General features: G+C 41.4%; 1 protein-coding gene across 2 annotated transcripts in view; it reads right to left on the bottom strand.

The window, feature by feature from the left end:
* The window catches only part of LOC311180376 (protein cordon-bleu-like), a gene marked incomplete at both ends in the record, with an annotated part of 210,160 nt that overhangs the window by 52,560 nt on the left and 139,981 nt on the right, over nucleotides 1-17,619 (bottom strand). For both annotated transcript variants that reach the window (XM_084248123.1, XM_084248122.1), the window contains one exon: nucleotides 523-705. In XM_084248123.1, coding sequence (XP_084104249.1) covers nucleotides 523-705 — 183 coding nt within the window. The remainder of the gene's footprint in view (nucleotides 1-522; nucleotides 706-17,619) is intronic.

Raw genomic sequence — 17,619 nt, 5'->3', positions numbered from 1 at the left:
TGTTTATTAACATGCTATTTACTATATCTAAATTATGGAAACAACCTATGTACCCCAGAACAGATGAGTGGATTAAGAAGATATGGGGTATACACACAATGGAATACCATTCAGTGATCAAAAAAGAAAAATTCATGCCATTTGCAGCAATATGGATAAAGCTTGAAAGAATATTGCTAAGTGAACTAAGTAAGAAGGAGAAAGATAAATACCAAATGGGATCACTAATATGTGGAGTATAAAGTAACTAAATTGATAGTCACATAAAGATAAGCTGAAAAACTAACCCTTGATAGCTGACTACAGAACTGAAGCATCAAGGGGGAGATATGTGGGGGAAGGGCTAAGAACAAAGAGGGAAGGAAGCACAATGGACTATGGTGGTAGACTATAGGTAAGTTGGTATTGGGTACACTATGTTGGTAATACCTGATGGAGGTATCCATCAGGTACTACTCAGTTAAAAATTAACTAATTTTTAAAAAAGAGTCACACTGATCAAGAGAGCTGCCCTCTACCTACCTTTTCCGATGCTCTGTCCTGCACAGGTGTGCCTGCACTGGACAGCAAGGGAGGCAGCGGAGCTCGTCGCTTCTTCATGTCTGACTTCATAGAAACCCCTGAAATGTTGCTGAGGGACAGGGATGTCCCCAGTGTGATGGAACGTGACTTCAGAGAGGGGGAATTTGGTGTTGTTATATAGCCCTGCTGGAAGAAGAGACAAACAAGAAATCTCATCAATATGAGACTATGGCTCTATGGATGAAGGCTCAAACCTAGAACAAGGTATCCATCCCAGCTGCTAATATCATTTGCAGGGCCTAAGCAAAACCCACATTTTCACTCTCCTAGGAAATTACAGTAAGAAATTTACATGACAAATACCTGCTGCAAGGTTTATTTTCTTAATCATAAAGAACATGGCAGATTTTTTTTTTTAAGAAAGTGATTGCCTTTTTTTCTTTTAAAGATTTATTTATTTATTTATACAAGCACTGGGTACAGTCAGAAGTGCGGGAGGGTGAGAGAATTCACCAGAGCCAGAGGAGAGAGCAGAGCAGGCAGACTGATGAAATACACTGCTGAGGGGAGCAGTGCGCGGCAGGAGAGGTCTGCGCGCCACGTGGGACCCTCACCCGGCGGCTGGGGATCGAACCGGTACTGCAGAGGCTGCGGGCAGCTTCACAACCCAGTGCTCAACCGCTGTGCCACCAGGGAGGCCCCATGGCAGATGTTTTAAGTCTCTAAGAAATGAATATTCTTGACCAGTCTGAGGTATGAATTAATCCCCTTAAAACTTTACCCCATCATTAGACTGAGCTTAGGTAGCAAAAAAAAAAAAAAAAAAAAAAAAGGAAGGGACAGACCAAGATGTACACTTTCTCATTGAGAAATCAAGACTTTGCCATCTTGGGAAGTATGTCAACTGTCCAGGAGTGTCTTCTTAAGTCCCTTCTAACTTTCTGAAGTTATGAACTAATGACATGCTATGAAGACTTCATGTGCCCATTAAATGCAGTGTTTCATGACAGATATCTAATAAATCAAATAAATACAACCCAACACTCCATTGCTCCCAAAGAGCAATTTCTATATGGAGGCTTAGGGTAGAGAAGCTAAAGAGCCTATACATGGTTTTTCAGTCTTGTCTCACTCCAGTCTACTTAACAGAATCATAGATCAGAGCATTTAGAGAACTAGCACTCTAAATTCAAATGAAAATGAAGCAGGGCCTCCTCTGGTGGTGCAGTGGTTGAGCGCTGGGTTGCGAAGCTGTCCGCAGCCTCTGTAGCACCGGTTCGATCCCTGGCCACCGGCGAGGGTCCCACATGGTTTGCAGACCTCTCCTGCTGCCTGCTGCTCCCCTCAGCAGTGTATTTCGTCCTTCTGCCTGTTCTGTTCCCCACTCTGGCTCTGGTGAATTCTCTTACCCTCCCACGCTTCTGACTGAACCCAGTGCTTGTATAAATAAATAAATAAATCTCAAAAAAAAAAAAAAATGAAGCAAATATCTGCCCTGGTGCACTTTCTTCCCTGCCCTGTCTGATTTCTGCCTCATTATGGTGCCCAGGAGTATTTCACACTGAGATCACCACAATAGAGAGGCCAGAGGCTAGACCACTGCAATAGACTCCATTCCTGCCTTTGCCTCTTATAAGTGGTATGACCTTGGGTTAAGTTTCTTTTTTTTTTTTTTTTAAGATTTATTTATTTATGCATACAAGAGCTGGCAAGTGGTTACAGGCCAGAGGTAGGGGCGGGGAGGATCCACCAGAGACAGAGTGGGGAACAGAACAGTCAGATTGACCGAAGTACACCACTGAAGGGAGCAGCGGGCTACTCAGGAGAGGGCTGCTACGCCATGTGGGTCCCTTCCCTGGCCAGGGACAGAACTCGTGCTGCAGTGGCTATGGACTGCTTCACAGGTTGCGTCTTAACCCCTGCGCCACCAGGGAGACCCAATTTCTTTTTTCTTTTTTTTTTTTTTTAAGATTTTATTTTATTTATACAAGCACTGGGTACAGTCAGAAGCACAGGAGGTTGAGAGAATCCATCAGAGCCAGAGCAGGGAACAGAACAGTCAGATAGATGAAATACACTGCTGAGGGGAGCAGTGGGAGTGACAGGAGAGGTCTGTCGCGCCATGTGGGACCCTTGCTGGTGGCCAGGGATAGAACGGGCACTGCAGAGGCTGCAGGCAGCCTCGAACCCAGCACTCAACTGCTGCGCCAACGGGGAGACCCCTGAGGCCCAATTTCTTAATTCCTTTCTGTCTCAGTTTGTCTCCTAAAAAACTCAGGTAATAACAGCTCCCATATCCAAAGTTCTCATATGAAATATATGGGTTACTACATGTAAAACAGCACTGGAAAGCTCTTGGCAGAAAGAAAGAACCCAGTTTAGGCTAGCACTTAAGGTTATTTGTATGTTTCCTCACCTGTAAAAATGAGACTTCCATGAGGACAGTGATTATTGCCTGTTTTTACCTATTATCATGTGTATCCCTCTAGCTCCTAATAGATCCTGGTGTGTTAGGGCCTGAGTCAAAAATCTCAAGAATGAAGGGCCTATAGTTGAACTCTGTGTGGCTCTCTCTCACATTTCACCTGGTGAACTTGTGGGAAAGACTTCATTTGTGCAACTAGTTCTCCATATTTAAAATAAATATACAAATGGGACCCATCTCAGACTCACCTTTTATACCATCCTGATATATACTATTATTTAGTTCCCTGAGGAGATTATTGGAACTCAGATTTTCTTGTTCTTAAATATTGTTGAAGGTGAAGGAAAAACCAATCATTGGGGTTTACCTTGCATGCCAGTTCATGCTTCCTTATGAGACACATCAAAGATATGCAATACCTGTTCCCTCAGGAAATAGGGAAGCAACGGATGGAAAATAGTCTGATACCCCCAAAACATGTTGGTATCGATACATGCATCCATGGAAATGTGAACATGTCTTCAAACACTTGACTTCTGCAGACATCAGACTGGTTTCTAAGCAAACAAGCTAACAGAAAAGTAACTCACGTTCAGTATTTTCTCTTACACTGACTTGAAGACAGAACACTAATTTACCTAACAATGCAGGGTCCAAATGATAAAATGGAGTAAATGATGAAAATCAGAGTGGGGTCTACCAAATCAGCTTAGAGCTTTGAAGGTGTTTCATTGGATGCTGGCTGACTCAAATGCCCCCATGTGCAAGGTGGATACAAACGAGTGTTTGTAGTTTGTTAAAGCTTATGAAATACAATGGAGACTATACACATATACTAACCCAGTACTGCTATCCCTGAAGTACTACCAACCTCACTTGACATCCCGTAAATACAATGTTTATGACAATACATTTCCCAACTCCGATGTTAACTGCTTTTCTTCACTCCACCCTGTCTAGACTTGGAACTTTCAGTCCTCTTGTCCTTGGTTCTCACCACAACTATGCATGCCTGACTGATCACTCAACACCACTATGAGTCTACCTCTGTTCTTTGAATGCCCTGCACATTTTTCAAACACTCCCTTAAAAGTTTCTATTGATTTCAGATTTTAATTCTGAAATCCTACTCCCTTATAGAAGTCTGATATCTTAGACTGTCAACTCCTAGAGTTGAGAAATGAGAGATGAGATTCTGCTGGCACAGTGCCCACACTATAAATATGGGCAGGGATCTTAACAGAAACATATTCATCTTTAAAATGGGAGAAGCCATATTTCTGCCACATATATGTGGCATATATATGGTTTCCCTGATAAGTATTCTTGAGAATGAACTTACGAATGAACTCAGTTGGGTCTTAGCACAAAACCAGAGCCCAGAGTACACCCCAACCCTGTCACCTGAAAGTTCTGCCATGTTATCCTGGACAATAGGCTTCTCACCATCTATAGCTGCATCTCTTGAACAGAACTGAATTTTGACACAACAGGCTATTTTTAATCCAAATGTGCTCTACTCAGTTCATAAATATCTCCCCCTAACACTCCACCCTATATATTTACAGACAGGCCAATTTCAGGGTCCACTAGATCTGGTCTATTGGCCCCTTCTTAGTTCTGCTACACAAATGTTACTCAACCGTCAACCCATGGGTAGTCAAAGTGTTTGGCTACCCAGAGAATATTTGTGGTTTAACTCCTCTCTTCTTTCTTACTCCTGGAATTTGTACACAGAATGTTGAAAACAATGCACTGAATAATTGTGGTGGAAAACACCATTAAGTATGGGATGTCCTTTAAAATGCTGACACATAGCAACATTAAATAAAACAGAAAACCATGACATTAAATAAAACAGAAAACCAAACCAATAGTCAAGATAGCCTGGCCAGATGCAGCATTCCAGTTTCTGGTGCTTTCTCCTATTAAAATGTGGCAAAGTTCCATGAGGGACTGACCACAGCTTGCCTGCAAGAGGGATTTGGTTTCCTATTCCTGTCCAAACTAGTCAATAACATCTTTTTTCAAAATATCAAGTTTTGTGGAGGATTTAATTTTCTGTTCCTGTCCAAACTCTTTTTAAATACCAAGTCCTTTTTCTTGCCTTTCTTTAAGGATTAGTATCAAAATCCACATATATTGTGTAAAATCACAATTATCATATTTTAAAGTAGTTTTTCTCTTGTAAGTACACTCTGATAGGTGCTTAAGAAAAAGTGACAACAGAGAGAAAACAAACAAAGCAAACACTACTTCTAACTCTCAGACCTCTTGGGACTTCACATTATGGGGTCTGAATTCCATCAGGCAGGTGGTTGTTAGGTGAGGAAGCAAGGCTAAACTCTGTATCCCCAACACCACTGATAGCCTACTAATTCATGTATTACATTCAATAGGAGTGATAACCTAAACCTATCTCACATAAGCATCTGGGAGCAGAAGAAACTCACAGTTTCAGGACCTGAGCTCAGCTCAAAATGAAACCACCATCACTTGCAAGAACTAGTTTTTTAACAGATCGCTAATTTAAAATTAAAAATATTAAAATTGATTTTTTCTGTTTGAACATATGTATTATCTCAGCAAATGCTCTTTTCCTTATATTTGAGTCTTATGGTAACATAGAACGCTATGCTGCTAGTTGAATAAGAGCATCTGCTTATGTTCCAACCAACAACAGAAACATCTCTCTGGAAAGACATAGGCACCCCTATGCCCACTGAGCATCCTGAGCTCCTGGAGGCACAGGGTAAGAAGCTTCACCTTTAATAGAGGAATGAGCTCTGTTCCAGCCCACTCAGGAACATCACTACAGGCAACACCATTCTGCAATCACCAGTAATATGAGCCACAGGGGCAAGGCCATGACAGCTCTGGGGCTCCAAAAATGCTGACAAAGGTTCTGGGGGTTTGGCTTCCCTGGAGTAATTTTGGGGCTCAAAGACTGTAGATATTATGGTTATCATGTAATATAATTTATAATTTACTCACAATTGATCAGAGATTAGCACTAGGCAAGAAGTTAGGTGTGTCCAAAATAAACTAAGGATTACTCTTTTTGGTTGTTTTTTTTTTTTAAGTAATTTATTCTTTCAATTGTAACAACAGTATTCTCCCCATTAAGTACCACCACCATAGGGTACCTGCCACAAAATCACCCATAGTCTACCACCATAGTCTCTTGTGCTTCCTACCCCTCCCCTAACTTGTCCCCATTTTAGATACCTAAGTTCCACAGTCAGGTTCAAGAGTTAGCTTTCAAGGTTGTCTTTCTCTGGTTCTTAGTTTGCTTTCTCTATACTCCACATATAAGAGATACCATCTGGTATTTATCTTTGTTTCTTTGACTTATTTAATTTAGCTTTTTCTCTTCCAACTCTATTCATGTAGATGCAAATGGCATGAGTTTATCTTTTTGATTGCTAAGTAGTATTCCATTGTGTATAAACACCACATTTTCTCTATCTACTCATCTGTTTCTGAATATTTAGGGAGTTCCTCTATCTTGGCGATTATAAATAGTGCTCTAGTAAACAGTGCAGGTTTCCTTTTGAATTAGTGTTTTGGTATTCTTTTGGTAGATACCTAGAAGTGGGATTGCTGGGTCCTATGGCAGATCCATTTATAGTCTTTTCCAAAATTGTTTTCCATAGGGGCTGTACCAGCCTGCATTCTCATCAATAGGAGAGTTCATTTTTATCCACATCTTCATTAGCACTTGTTTCTGTTTATTTTGATGTGAGCCATTCTCGCCAGTGTGAGATGGTATCTCACTGTGATTTTGATTTGCATTTCCCTGCCAATAAGTGATGATAAACATTTTTTTTCATGGGTCTATTGACCTTCTTTGAAGATATGACTATATAGGCCCTTTGCCCATTTCTTGATTAGGTTATTTATTTTCTTTCTGTTGAGTTGTATGAGCTCATTGTAGATATTTTATATCAGTCCTTTCTGAGATGTATGGTTTGCAAATATTTTCTCCCATTCTGTAGGTATCTCCTTGTTTCAATTAAGGTATTCTTCACTATGCAGAAGATGTTGACCCATTTGTTAAAATTCTCTTTTTTTTAGGAACTCTCCTGCATTGTTGGTGGAAGTGCAAACTGGTCCAACCACTATGGAGAGCTGTGTGGAGATTTCTTGACCTAGTAAACATAGAGCTTCCATATGATCCAGCAATTGCACTCCGAGGTATTTACCCAAAGGACACAGAAACATCAATTCCAAGGAGCACCTGCACCCCTATGTTTATAGCAGCACTGTTTACAATAGCTAAGCTTTGGAAACAACCCAAAGGCCCAAAAATAGATGACTGGATCAAGAAGATGTGGTACATATACACCATGGAATATTACTCAGCAATCAAAAAAGATAAACACATGCAATTTGCAGCAACATGGATGGCGCTGGAAGGGATCATGCTCAGCGAAATAAGCCAGAAAGAAAAAGAAAAATACCGGATGGTCTCACTCATAGCAGGAATCTAGAAAACTTAAATAAGGGACCAGGAAAATCAATTACTATAAGAAAGTGAAAATAAAAATCAACCAAAAACTATGAACCAGAGACACTCTATGGGGCGTGGGGGGCAGGGAGGGGAGGGATTGGGGTCAAAATATGGGGGTTGCAATTGTATGGGGAATATAAAAATAAAGTTTATTTTTAAAAAAATTTCTCTTTCTTTCCTTGCTGCTGGAGATGAATCCATAGCATTACTCTTTTGGAGTTAGCACAAACTGTGGGATTTTTTTCCAACTTTTTTTAAATTTAGGTAAAATTAACTTATAACATTATACTATTTTCAGGACTACAACATAATGATACAGTATGTGCATATATTGTAAACTGTATATATCATTTATATATGTGTATACATTGATCACTATAGTAAGTCTAGTTAATATCTTTCACCATACATATCTACACATTATTTCCCTTCTGATGAGAACTTTTTAGATCTACTCTCTTAGCAACTTTTTCTTTTTTAAAAAAAAGATTTATTTATTTATAAATACAAGAGCTGGGCACAGGCCAGAGGTGCGGGGGGTGAGAGGACTCACCAGAGACAGAGTGGGGAACACTCTGTCTCAGGCAGACTGACTGAAATACACTGCTGAGGGGAGCAGTGAGAGAGTCAGGAGAGGTCTGCTGTGCCATGTGGGTTGCTCCCTGGCCGGCCAGGGATCGAACTCATGCTGCAGTGGCTGCAGACAGTTTCATAGGTTGTGCCTTAACCCCTTGTGCCACTAGGGAGGCCCTCTTAGAAACTTTTTCACATGTAATGCAGGGCTATTAACTATAGTCTCCATGCAGTATGTTATATCCCCACAACTCACCTATTTTATAACTGGAAACAGGCACTTTTTGACTCCCTTCAACATATTTTTTAAAGATTTATTTTTATACAAGAGTGGGGGTACAGGCCAGAGGCACCAGAGGTTGAGAGGATTCATCAGAGACAAAGTGGGGAGTAGAACAGGCAGATGACCGAAATACACTGCTGATAGGAGTAGCGGGTGCGACAGGAGCAGTCTGCCACACCATGTGGGAATCTCCCTGGCTGGCTAGGAATCAAACCCGCACTGCAGAGGCTGCGCACAGCTTCACAGTGTGGCGCTCAACCTGCTGCACCACTGGGGAGGCCTTCCCTTCAACATTTAAGCCCACCCCACACCCCCTGTACCTCTGGAAACACCAATCTAGACACCTTTGTTTGGTTTTCCTTAGCTTAAATTGCTTACATGTATCTATTTACATAAGGCATATCCCATGCAGCATGGGATTATATTATAAGTGCACACACATTCGATCCAAGAAGAGAAACATCTGCTAATAAACCAGAAGGGACATAGTGAAGTCTGACTATAACACGCCTTGAGACACAAATGGGTAAATATTATATTTGAAACCTTTCAGTTAAGATATGATCCCCCCTTCCAAAAAGTTAATGATGAAATGTCACCATGTAATGAAGTCTACTAAAAGTCTAAGCAGATATTTTGACATGGCTTGTGAGGAACTCAGATAAGATTTTTGTTTTAGGTTGAGGAAAATATTTGTCACTCTGTGTAAGAGCCATTTACAATACAATCAGGATAGGGGTGTCTATAGTATATCAGATACTTCTAGCATGGTATGATTTTAGAATTTTAATGTGATTAAAATTGAGGCCCAAGTTGAAAAACTAAATTAATAAGGCTGAACAAGGTCTCACTGATGTCACAAACTAAAGTGAGTTCTGGGATCTGTTGCCAGATCTCCTATCCTTACACCATGCTGCCCCCTTTAGAAAGGCTTTTATACTTTTCTTGTTTTACTTTGTCAAGAATCCTGGAGGAGGGAAGATCCCTTCAGATCTGTAATCCACAGGACCCTTTCTGACACAGGTTTTGCAAGAGCCCAAGCAGGGTCATATGACTAACCAGATAAGGCAGATAGCACCACTGTCTGGTCCCACTGGACAGACAGCACCACTATCTGGTCCCACCAGGCAGAGATGCCCTTGACACTTTTTGGAGAGAAGAGAGAGAATACTGCTTCTCACTACTGATTGCCAGCACAGTGCTGGGCAAGTCATCTTCTGTCCCTACCACTCCCAAGTACACTTTGTCTGCTTCTTCTTATCCAGGGGCGCAGCTTTTATGAAAGAACCCTTATCCGATCCCTTAGTCAGAGTGCTATCTCCCAGAACCCTGGTAATCCTTCAGAAAGAATGCAAACCAAGGGGCAGGAAGGAACTTAACCCCGAGACAGGCAGAGAGTCAGAACTTGTGAACTTTGTTTCTATGACATGAAATGAATACTGTTTGGCCAAGTTCCCTCATAAGAAAGAAAAAAAAAAATCTGGATTGGAAGGATCTTTAAGCCAATAAAACACAGTGTCACACAAGTTCTCTGATGGCTATAGACATTAAACAAGTGAACCATTTATCTACTAGTAAAAATCTTTTCTTAAAATTAGCAAACATGTATTATCCAACCGATAATATTTGATGACTTTCTCCTGAAAAAATACTGGAGAAGTGGCCCAGCATGCTGAGCCCTGCGCCCTGGGACTTAAGGTGGCCCAGCCATCCATGCACTGTGACACACCAGCCTCTGAGCTACAGGGCTGGGGTGAGAGGGAGAATTGCATGCCTCAGCAGGGCAACCAGTCTGGTTGGCTCAACCTCATGGCTAGTGTTTGCTGTGTCCCCATCAGGATGGAGGGACTAGTAGTGTAGTCAATGCTGTGGTCTGAAGGTCTGAACTCTGTCCCCTGATAATGGGGACTGCTGGGGAGAAGGGAGTGCAGGGTGATAAGGAGGGAACCCAGACAGGGGGGCTCTCCTTTGGTAGCTCTCTTGTTTGTGGATCCAGTCCCTGCAGCTTCAGCTCCTGGGCTCTGGCTCTTCTGTGTGTGTCTCTCCAGCCCTGGTGCTCTGGCCTCAGTGGGCTGACCCTCTCCAGCACAGCCAGCTACTTCCTCCATGTGTACAGCTGACTCTAGCCCCTCCTTGGTGACAAGCTACCATCTTCTACATGTGGCTCAGCTCCTACCTACCTTCTGGCCTCTGCTCAGAGGATAGCTGCCATCTTCCACATGTAGCTTTTTTTTTTAAGATTTATTTTTTATTTATACAATAGTTGGGGTATAGGCTGGAGGCACGGGAGGATGGGAAGATTCACCAGAGACAGAGCAGGGTGCAGAACAGGCAGACAAACCATAAGCACTGCTGAGGGGAGAAGCAGGCGTGACAGGGGAGGTCTGCCGCAACATGTGGGAATCTTCTTGGCTAGCCGGGAATTGAACCCGTGCTGCAGAGCCTACGGATAGCTTCACAGTGCTGTGCTCAATCTGCTGTGCCACTGGGGAAGCCTCACATGTAGCTTTTGACTTGGATTCCATAACACACCTATCTGGGGGACAGATTGCATCCTGCCACCTGGCAGCCTATAAATTCTCTCTATTCCTATCTCTCTTATTTTCTCATTCATCATTCTCTGTAAATAGATCTGGTTATTGTTGTTTCTCCCATGTGTCTGTTTCTGAGTCATATGCTGCAGTAGTAAGCCTGGGGATGAGGACCCACTAACCAAATTCTTGCCCTCCCCTCACACCCCTCTGCTTCAAAAGTTAATGAAAATATCGAATATGAGCTGTAGTAACCCAAGGCTTTTGTGGTAGGGCAAACCTGAAGGTGAGATAATTGGAATATAACAATTATAATAACTGTCACATTAATAATGACAATTTCAGAAGGCCAAAGTCTTCTGAAAAGCTTGTCAGTTGAAAGGAAATGTATCTTAGTGTAATTCAAATATGAATACTACATAATGCCTAACCTCAGGAGGACCATGATGCTGTGAGAGAATATGCTATTGTCTACAGGGCACACGAAATGAGCTACTAGTCCAGGAAGTCCCATGTCTGAGTGAACAAATTCTAAGAATCAGAGCTTGATAGTGGATGTCAAGGAGGAAAGAGAGGGAGGAACATCATAAGAGAATGTGGGGTCATTGTAAGCTACAGTGGAAAGCCACAGTGTACGAGAACGATAATGGACAGGGGTCAAAAGAGGGAAAAAGACCCAGGGGAGTGGAGGCATGTAGGGTTCCTGGATAGGTACCAGATAGAAAAGAATTATGCATGACGTGTGTGTGTGTGTGTGTGTGTGTGTAATAGTTTGCTGTGTATAATGTGAGAGTTCTGAGATGAACTCAATTTGGGGGAGGGGTGAAGGGAGGGGAAGGGATATAACTAATATAAACAGTAAAAGCCTAATAACAAAGAAAGCATGAATTTTCCTTTATAAATATGTATGCAAATTTTCCTATAATTAACATAGCAGCAGTTTTTGAATAATCACTGGTAAGTATAATTCATCAAGAATAAGATTTCATATGTTGCCACAGGTAAGAAAATGAATTCCTCCAAACTAAAATTAGGCTTCTCCCATTAACTGGCTCATGAACATTTTACTATCACTACAGGCTAGCCAAGGAGAGGAAATGAGAAACCTGGCTGTCAGGTTGTACTGGTCAGGGCTGCAAGATACCTCTATGTGATATAAACACAAACTAAAATGAGAACCAATCTATTTGAAAGAAATCTGATTGTTTTTCATACATCAAATCACGAAAGCTTCCTGGGTAAATGAGTCATTATGTGGAGGAAATTAAGCTGATTAGATTTCTTTCCAGGCAAAATTAATTATAAGCCTGGAAAGAAATCTAATCAGCTTAATTAGATTAAGCAGGAGGATTTCTTTAAGAAACAGGAAGTGTTATTATGACTCAAGCATCTTTTTTGGTTGAGCACACTGACTCCCCAAACCATTGTTCAAGACACTCCTCTCCCTTATCTGTAAATAAATTTATCATCCATTGTTATCTGATGTACAAGAGGGTGAACATAAAATTTATTATCCAAAATGGACTGCTATCTGAGAAGTCAAGGAAAAATGCCAAACTGAACAGAACATAGGGACAGCAGCATTTGGGGGAGTATTCTGGACAGAGAAGTGTTGGCCTTACAAACAGTCTGCTGGTACAGGACCAGAGCAAACAGAACATGCACAGGTCAGAGGAGGGAAGAAATCCAAACTACAGGCTGTAATAATAATTATCAACAGAGGGTTTTATTTACTATATCCTAAGGCACTTGATCCTATGATAACTTTCTGATCATCACTCATCTGAGCCCCATCTGAAAGGGAAGGAAGCGGAGGCAGACACAGTAACTGCCCAGGGTCACACAGACAGGTTGTCTCAGAGTTTCACAAACTTTGCTGTACATCATGACCCAGGCACTTCCAAAGATGGGAAAGGTAAGGCTGCACTCCAGGACAATGGTGGCAGGGACCCCAGCATTGGACCATGGCTCTATTGTTTTTCTTTTACAAAAACATTACTATGACAAAGACATATAACTATACAATTTGCCATTTTAAAGTACACAATCCAGCGGCATTAAGTGTCACGGAGCTATCACCACCATCGAGTGCCAGAACTTTCTCAGCACCCTGAAAGGAAACCCTGTGCCCATTCAGTATCATTCCCATTTCCTTCTCCATCAGTCCCTTGTATCCACCAAACTGCTATCTTACACTATGAACTTAACTATTCTGATATTTCATATAAATGAAATGAAACACTATGTGGGTTTGTGTCTGGCTTCTTTCACTTAGCAAAATGATTTCAAGGTTTATCCATGTTGGTTCATGTGTCAGAACTTAATTTCTTATTATGACTGAATAATGTTCACTGCTGATGGACATTTCGGTTGTGGCCACTTTTTGATGGCCATGAATTAAGCTTCTCTGAACATTTAAGTATTAGTTTTTGTTTGAAAACCTGTTTTCAGTTTTCTGTGTCTATACCTCAAGGTAGAATTACTGGGTCATCTGATAACTCTATGTTTAACTTATTGAGAAAATGCCAAACTGTTTTCCCTGGCACCTACACCATTTTGTTTCCATTAATGATGATCAAGGCTTCTAATTTCTCCACACCCTTGCCAACATGTATTTTACATTAAAAACAGAAGCACAGCAGCTTAGTGTTTATGAAATGACATCTCTCTGTGGTTTCCATTTGTATTTCTCTAGTTAATTATGAGGCGGATATCCTTTCATGTGCTCGCTGGTTATCAGGCATCTATTTTTGAAAATTAAAACTCAAAAAAAAAAAAAGGTTCGATCCCCTGCTGTCCAGGGAGCCACCCACATGGCACGGCAGACCTCTCCTGCCTGCTGCTCCCCTCAGCAGTATATTTCAGTCAGTTTGCTTATTCTGTTCCCCACTCTGTCTCCGGTGAATCCTCTCACCCTCCACACCTCTGGTCTCTACCCCAGTTCCAGTATGCATAAATAAATAAATCTTAAAAAAAAAAAAAAGAAAAAAGACTCACTGCTTTAAGATATCCACCCCCCCCCCCCGTCATCCCCTGACACCGCCACAATCCACTGCCCAGGTTACAGATGCCTCAGTTGTTTTCCTTCTCTCTCAAGACAGACCTTTAGAGTCTCAGTTGCCAACATATCTTCTGACAGGGCCCCATGTGCTCAGTGTCTGTAAGTGCCCAGCCTCCCTAGGCAGTGTCTTTACAAGAACTGCAAGTTGCCCTTCAGTGTCCCATCAGAAAATCAAAAGAAAATATGAATGAGAACACTTAAGTGAATGACAGCTGACCTGCAACAACTTCTGTCCAGCTCTGAAATTTTTCAGTGAAAGGAAAGCTACAAGTTTTAAAACAAATCAAAAAACAATCACTGAAAAATCATCATCAAAAAGAAAAAAAGGAGTGGGGAGATTTCCCCACCCAGACTCTGAATAATTTCTTAAGACCAGGGCCTCCCTGGTAGTGTAAGGGGTTAAGACACAACCTATGAAGCTATCTGCAGCCACTGCAGCACAAATGCTATCCCCAGCCAGGGAGCTACCCGCATGGCACAGCAGACCTCTCCTGACTTGCCCACTGCACCCCTCACCCGCCCACTACACACCTCTGGCCTGTATCCTAGTTCTTATATGCATAAATAAATAAATCTTTTAAAAAGAAAAAAGACCAGAAAGGTATCAGCAGTTTTTGCTCACACCGGGGCCCCACCTGCTCACTAGTGGTACATGGCTGTTGTTCCTTAACTCAGGTATACAGTGTTTTAATGATTGTCTCTGGTTTACCAGCTACTTCAAACTCACATATCATAGAATCTCAGGACAAAATACACTCTTATTACCCTTTGCTGAAAAATTTCCGGCTGGCCAGATGTTGTTGCAGATCAGCTGTCACTCATTTAAGAGTGCTCATTCACTTTTACTTTGATTCAAAAGTCAAAACTTTTAGTGCGCACACTCTGCAACTATGTCATAAAAGTTTAAGTATTAAAGTATTGAAGGAAATGCTCATGGAGTAATACTCAAATGCTGGAAGAACAAAATCCAAGAAAGGGCCACAAGGGCATCAGGCAAAGCAGTTCCAGAGGTCCCTGATAACTGCTGATTTAAAGAGAGAAAGAATATAAAACAGGGGCCCTGTTAACTGTAAGTAAGTAAAGCCTCAATAACTGTGCAGTACTCGGTAAGTCCTCGTGTCTGCAAGTTACCAAATAGCACCCTGAATGCCACCCCTCACACCATCAAGTTTTTTACTCCTAGTTCAATTTACTGGCACCACGGTTCACTTTTCTCCCATTGGGCCATAGGAATTCCTCATACTAGCTGCTTGGACATTTGCCATTTCCCATCTGCATGTACTACCAGGCTGTCTGCATTTTTTTTTTTAAGATTTTATTTATTTATACAGGAGTTGGGAGTACAGACCAGAGGTGCGGGAGGGTGAGTGGATTCACCAAAGACAGAGCGGGCAGCAGAACAGGCAGACAAACCGAAAGCACTGCTGAGGGGAGCAGCAGGTGAGACAGGAGAGGTCTGCCGCACCAGGTGGATATCTCCCTGGTTGGCCAGGAATCGAATCAGCACTACAGAGACTGCAGACAGCTTCACAGTGCTCAATCCATGGTGCCACTGGGGAGGCCCCCAGCTGTCTGCATTTTTACAGAAACCATGTTGGCTGGCATCTCTTTTAGCAAATTTGCTAGACCAAAGACAGGATAAAAATATTTTCGAAGGTTCCCCTTTCCTGTCATGAATTGCATCCCCTGAGCACTTTTGCATGGTGTTACTGCTTCTGTGGCCTGCCTGTAATTCTTGGGGCTGAGGAGGAGTTTGCCAGGAGAGCATGATCCCAAAATAAAAAAAATTACTATCCATAGTAATCAACAATATAAGTCCACTTAAGAGCAATGTCTTTTTTCATCCTTGCCATCTGATTTGCCTGATGGATTTGATGGGAGAGTTGGAAAGGTTGGCATGGTCTTGGGGCATTTCTTTATCTCATGCTTGTTCTAGTGCAGAAATTCTTTAGCTCCCTTTCTCTGGAGCCTTAGTGGACAGGCTCAGGAACTCTCAAAAGGGATAATCACTGAACCAAACCCAGATGGAAGACCTTATTGGAGTTACTGACTTTCATGTTTACAAATGGCTCAGGAACCACCTGCTGAGACACTGCTACCACTTTGTATTTAATAGATTAAGTTTAAACATTATTGAAATTTACTTTGGATTTGAGTTTTGTTCTCTTCAGAGGTTCCTGCCTGACACAGGGGACTGTAAAGTTCTTGTCTCTATGGGGACACCCACAAACATATCACTGTTTTTTTTACATTTTATTTTAACTATTTTTTAAACATTTTTTACATTATTGTTCCTTTTTAAATAATATTTGCTTCCCCCACCCCCTCAGGTGTAGTCCCCATAGTTTTCTTCACCAATGCATCTGTGCACCATCACCTCAGTCACCTGTGTACCTCCCTTCCTCCCTCTGATCCTTCTCCCTCCTCCTCCCATGCAGTATGTCTCTGATTTATAATTGTCTGTTTTTGCTTTGTTGTGTATTTTACTGTTACTATTTTTTTACACTGATGTCTTATTTGGTTTCCATAATTTTGTATTAGCACACTGCTAACAGTAAGCCTAAGCTGACTTAAGTTTTCAAGTGCTGCCATTCTTGCTTCTTAATAATATATTACTGCTAATTTTGCTTTATTGCTGTCAATTACTATGGGTGATAATATATAGTAGCAGGATATTTGGCAAATAATTTTCAAGAATAAAAACAGGGAACCATAAATACTCTTATGCTAAATCAAATGTAAACATACTCTCCCCAAACTTACTTGTATAGTACTTCATCATTGAATTATTTTAATTTCATTATTACTCACCTGTATTATAATTTATTTACTAATTGAAAATTTACATTAAAATTAACTTAATAATATTTATTAATAAACTATCATTTTCAGTAATTTTGTCACTGAAAAAGTCAATGCATTTAATGTTATTAAATAAAAATTGCTGAAGATTTCCTGTTTGCTTCATTTTATAGCAAGTTCAATTGTCTAAACTCTCATTTTTTTAAAGATTTATTTATTTATGCATACAAGAACTGGGGTACAGGCCAGAGATATGGAGGGTGGAGGATTCACCAGAGACAGAGTGGGGAACAGAATAGGCAGACTGACTGAAATACACTGCTGAGGGGAAGCAGCGGGCGAGACAGGAGAGGTCTGCAGCACCATGTGAGTAGCTCCCTGGCCAGGGATCGAACTTGTGCTGCAGTGGTGGCAGATAGCTTCATAGGTTATGTCTTAACCCCTTGAGCCACTAGGGAGGCCCCTAAACTCTCATATATAAGCTGACATTTTTTTTTAACAAAGTCAATAAGCAAAATGGCTAACAACTAGTTAATTTGAACTCAAGCCTTTGAGCCTTTTCTCTCTTTATCACCAATGAATGGAGCAGAGCAGAAGCAGACACATAAGAAGACTGAGGACTTTGTCAGGGGCAATGTTGAGAACTACTTAATGTCCAGAAAAATCCAATCTTTCTTTCTTAGACATAATTCTAAGTGCTGCTGCAGAACTGAAAACATTAATATGAAGTTTTCTCTCACTTGCTCCTGCTCTAGTACCACACATGGGGCTCAGCGCCCTCCACTCTGATGCCAATGAGACTTATTACAGGACAGGGTTTGGCTATGGTCTTCCAAATAGCAGGCATTTGAAAAGGTGGCCAGAGCTCCCCAATCCTTGTCCTAATGTAGCTAGAATTCCAAGGAGATG

This window comes from Talpa europaea, assembly GCF_964194135.1.
Source record: "Talpa europaea genome assembly, chromosome: 11".
NCBI lineage: Eukaryota > Metazoa > Chordata > Mammalia > Eulipotyphla > Talpidae > Talpa > Talpa europaea.
Note: the sequence above shows the minus strand (reverse complement) of the source record. Positions and strands in the feature narration are given on the sequence as shown.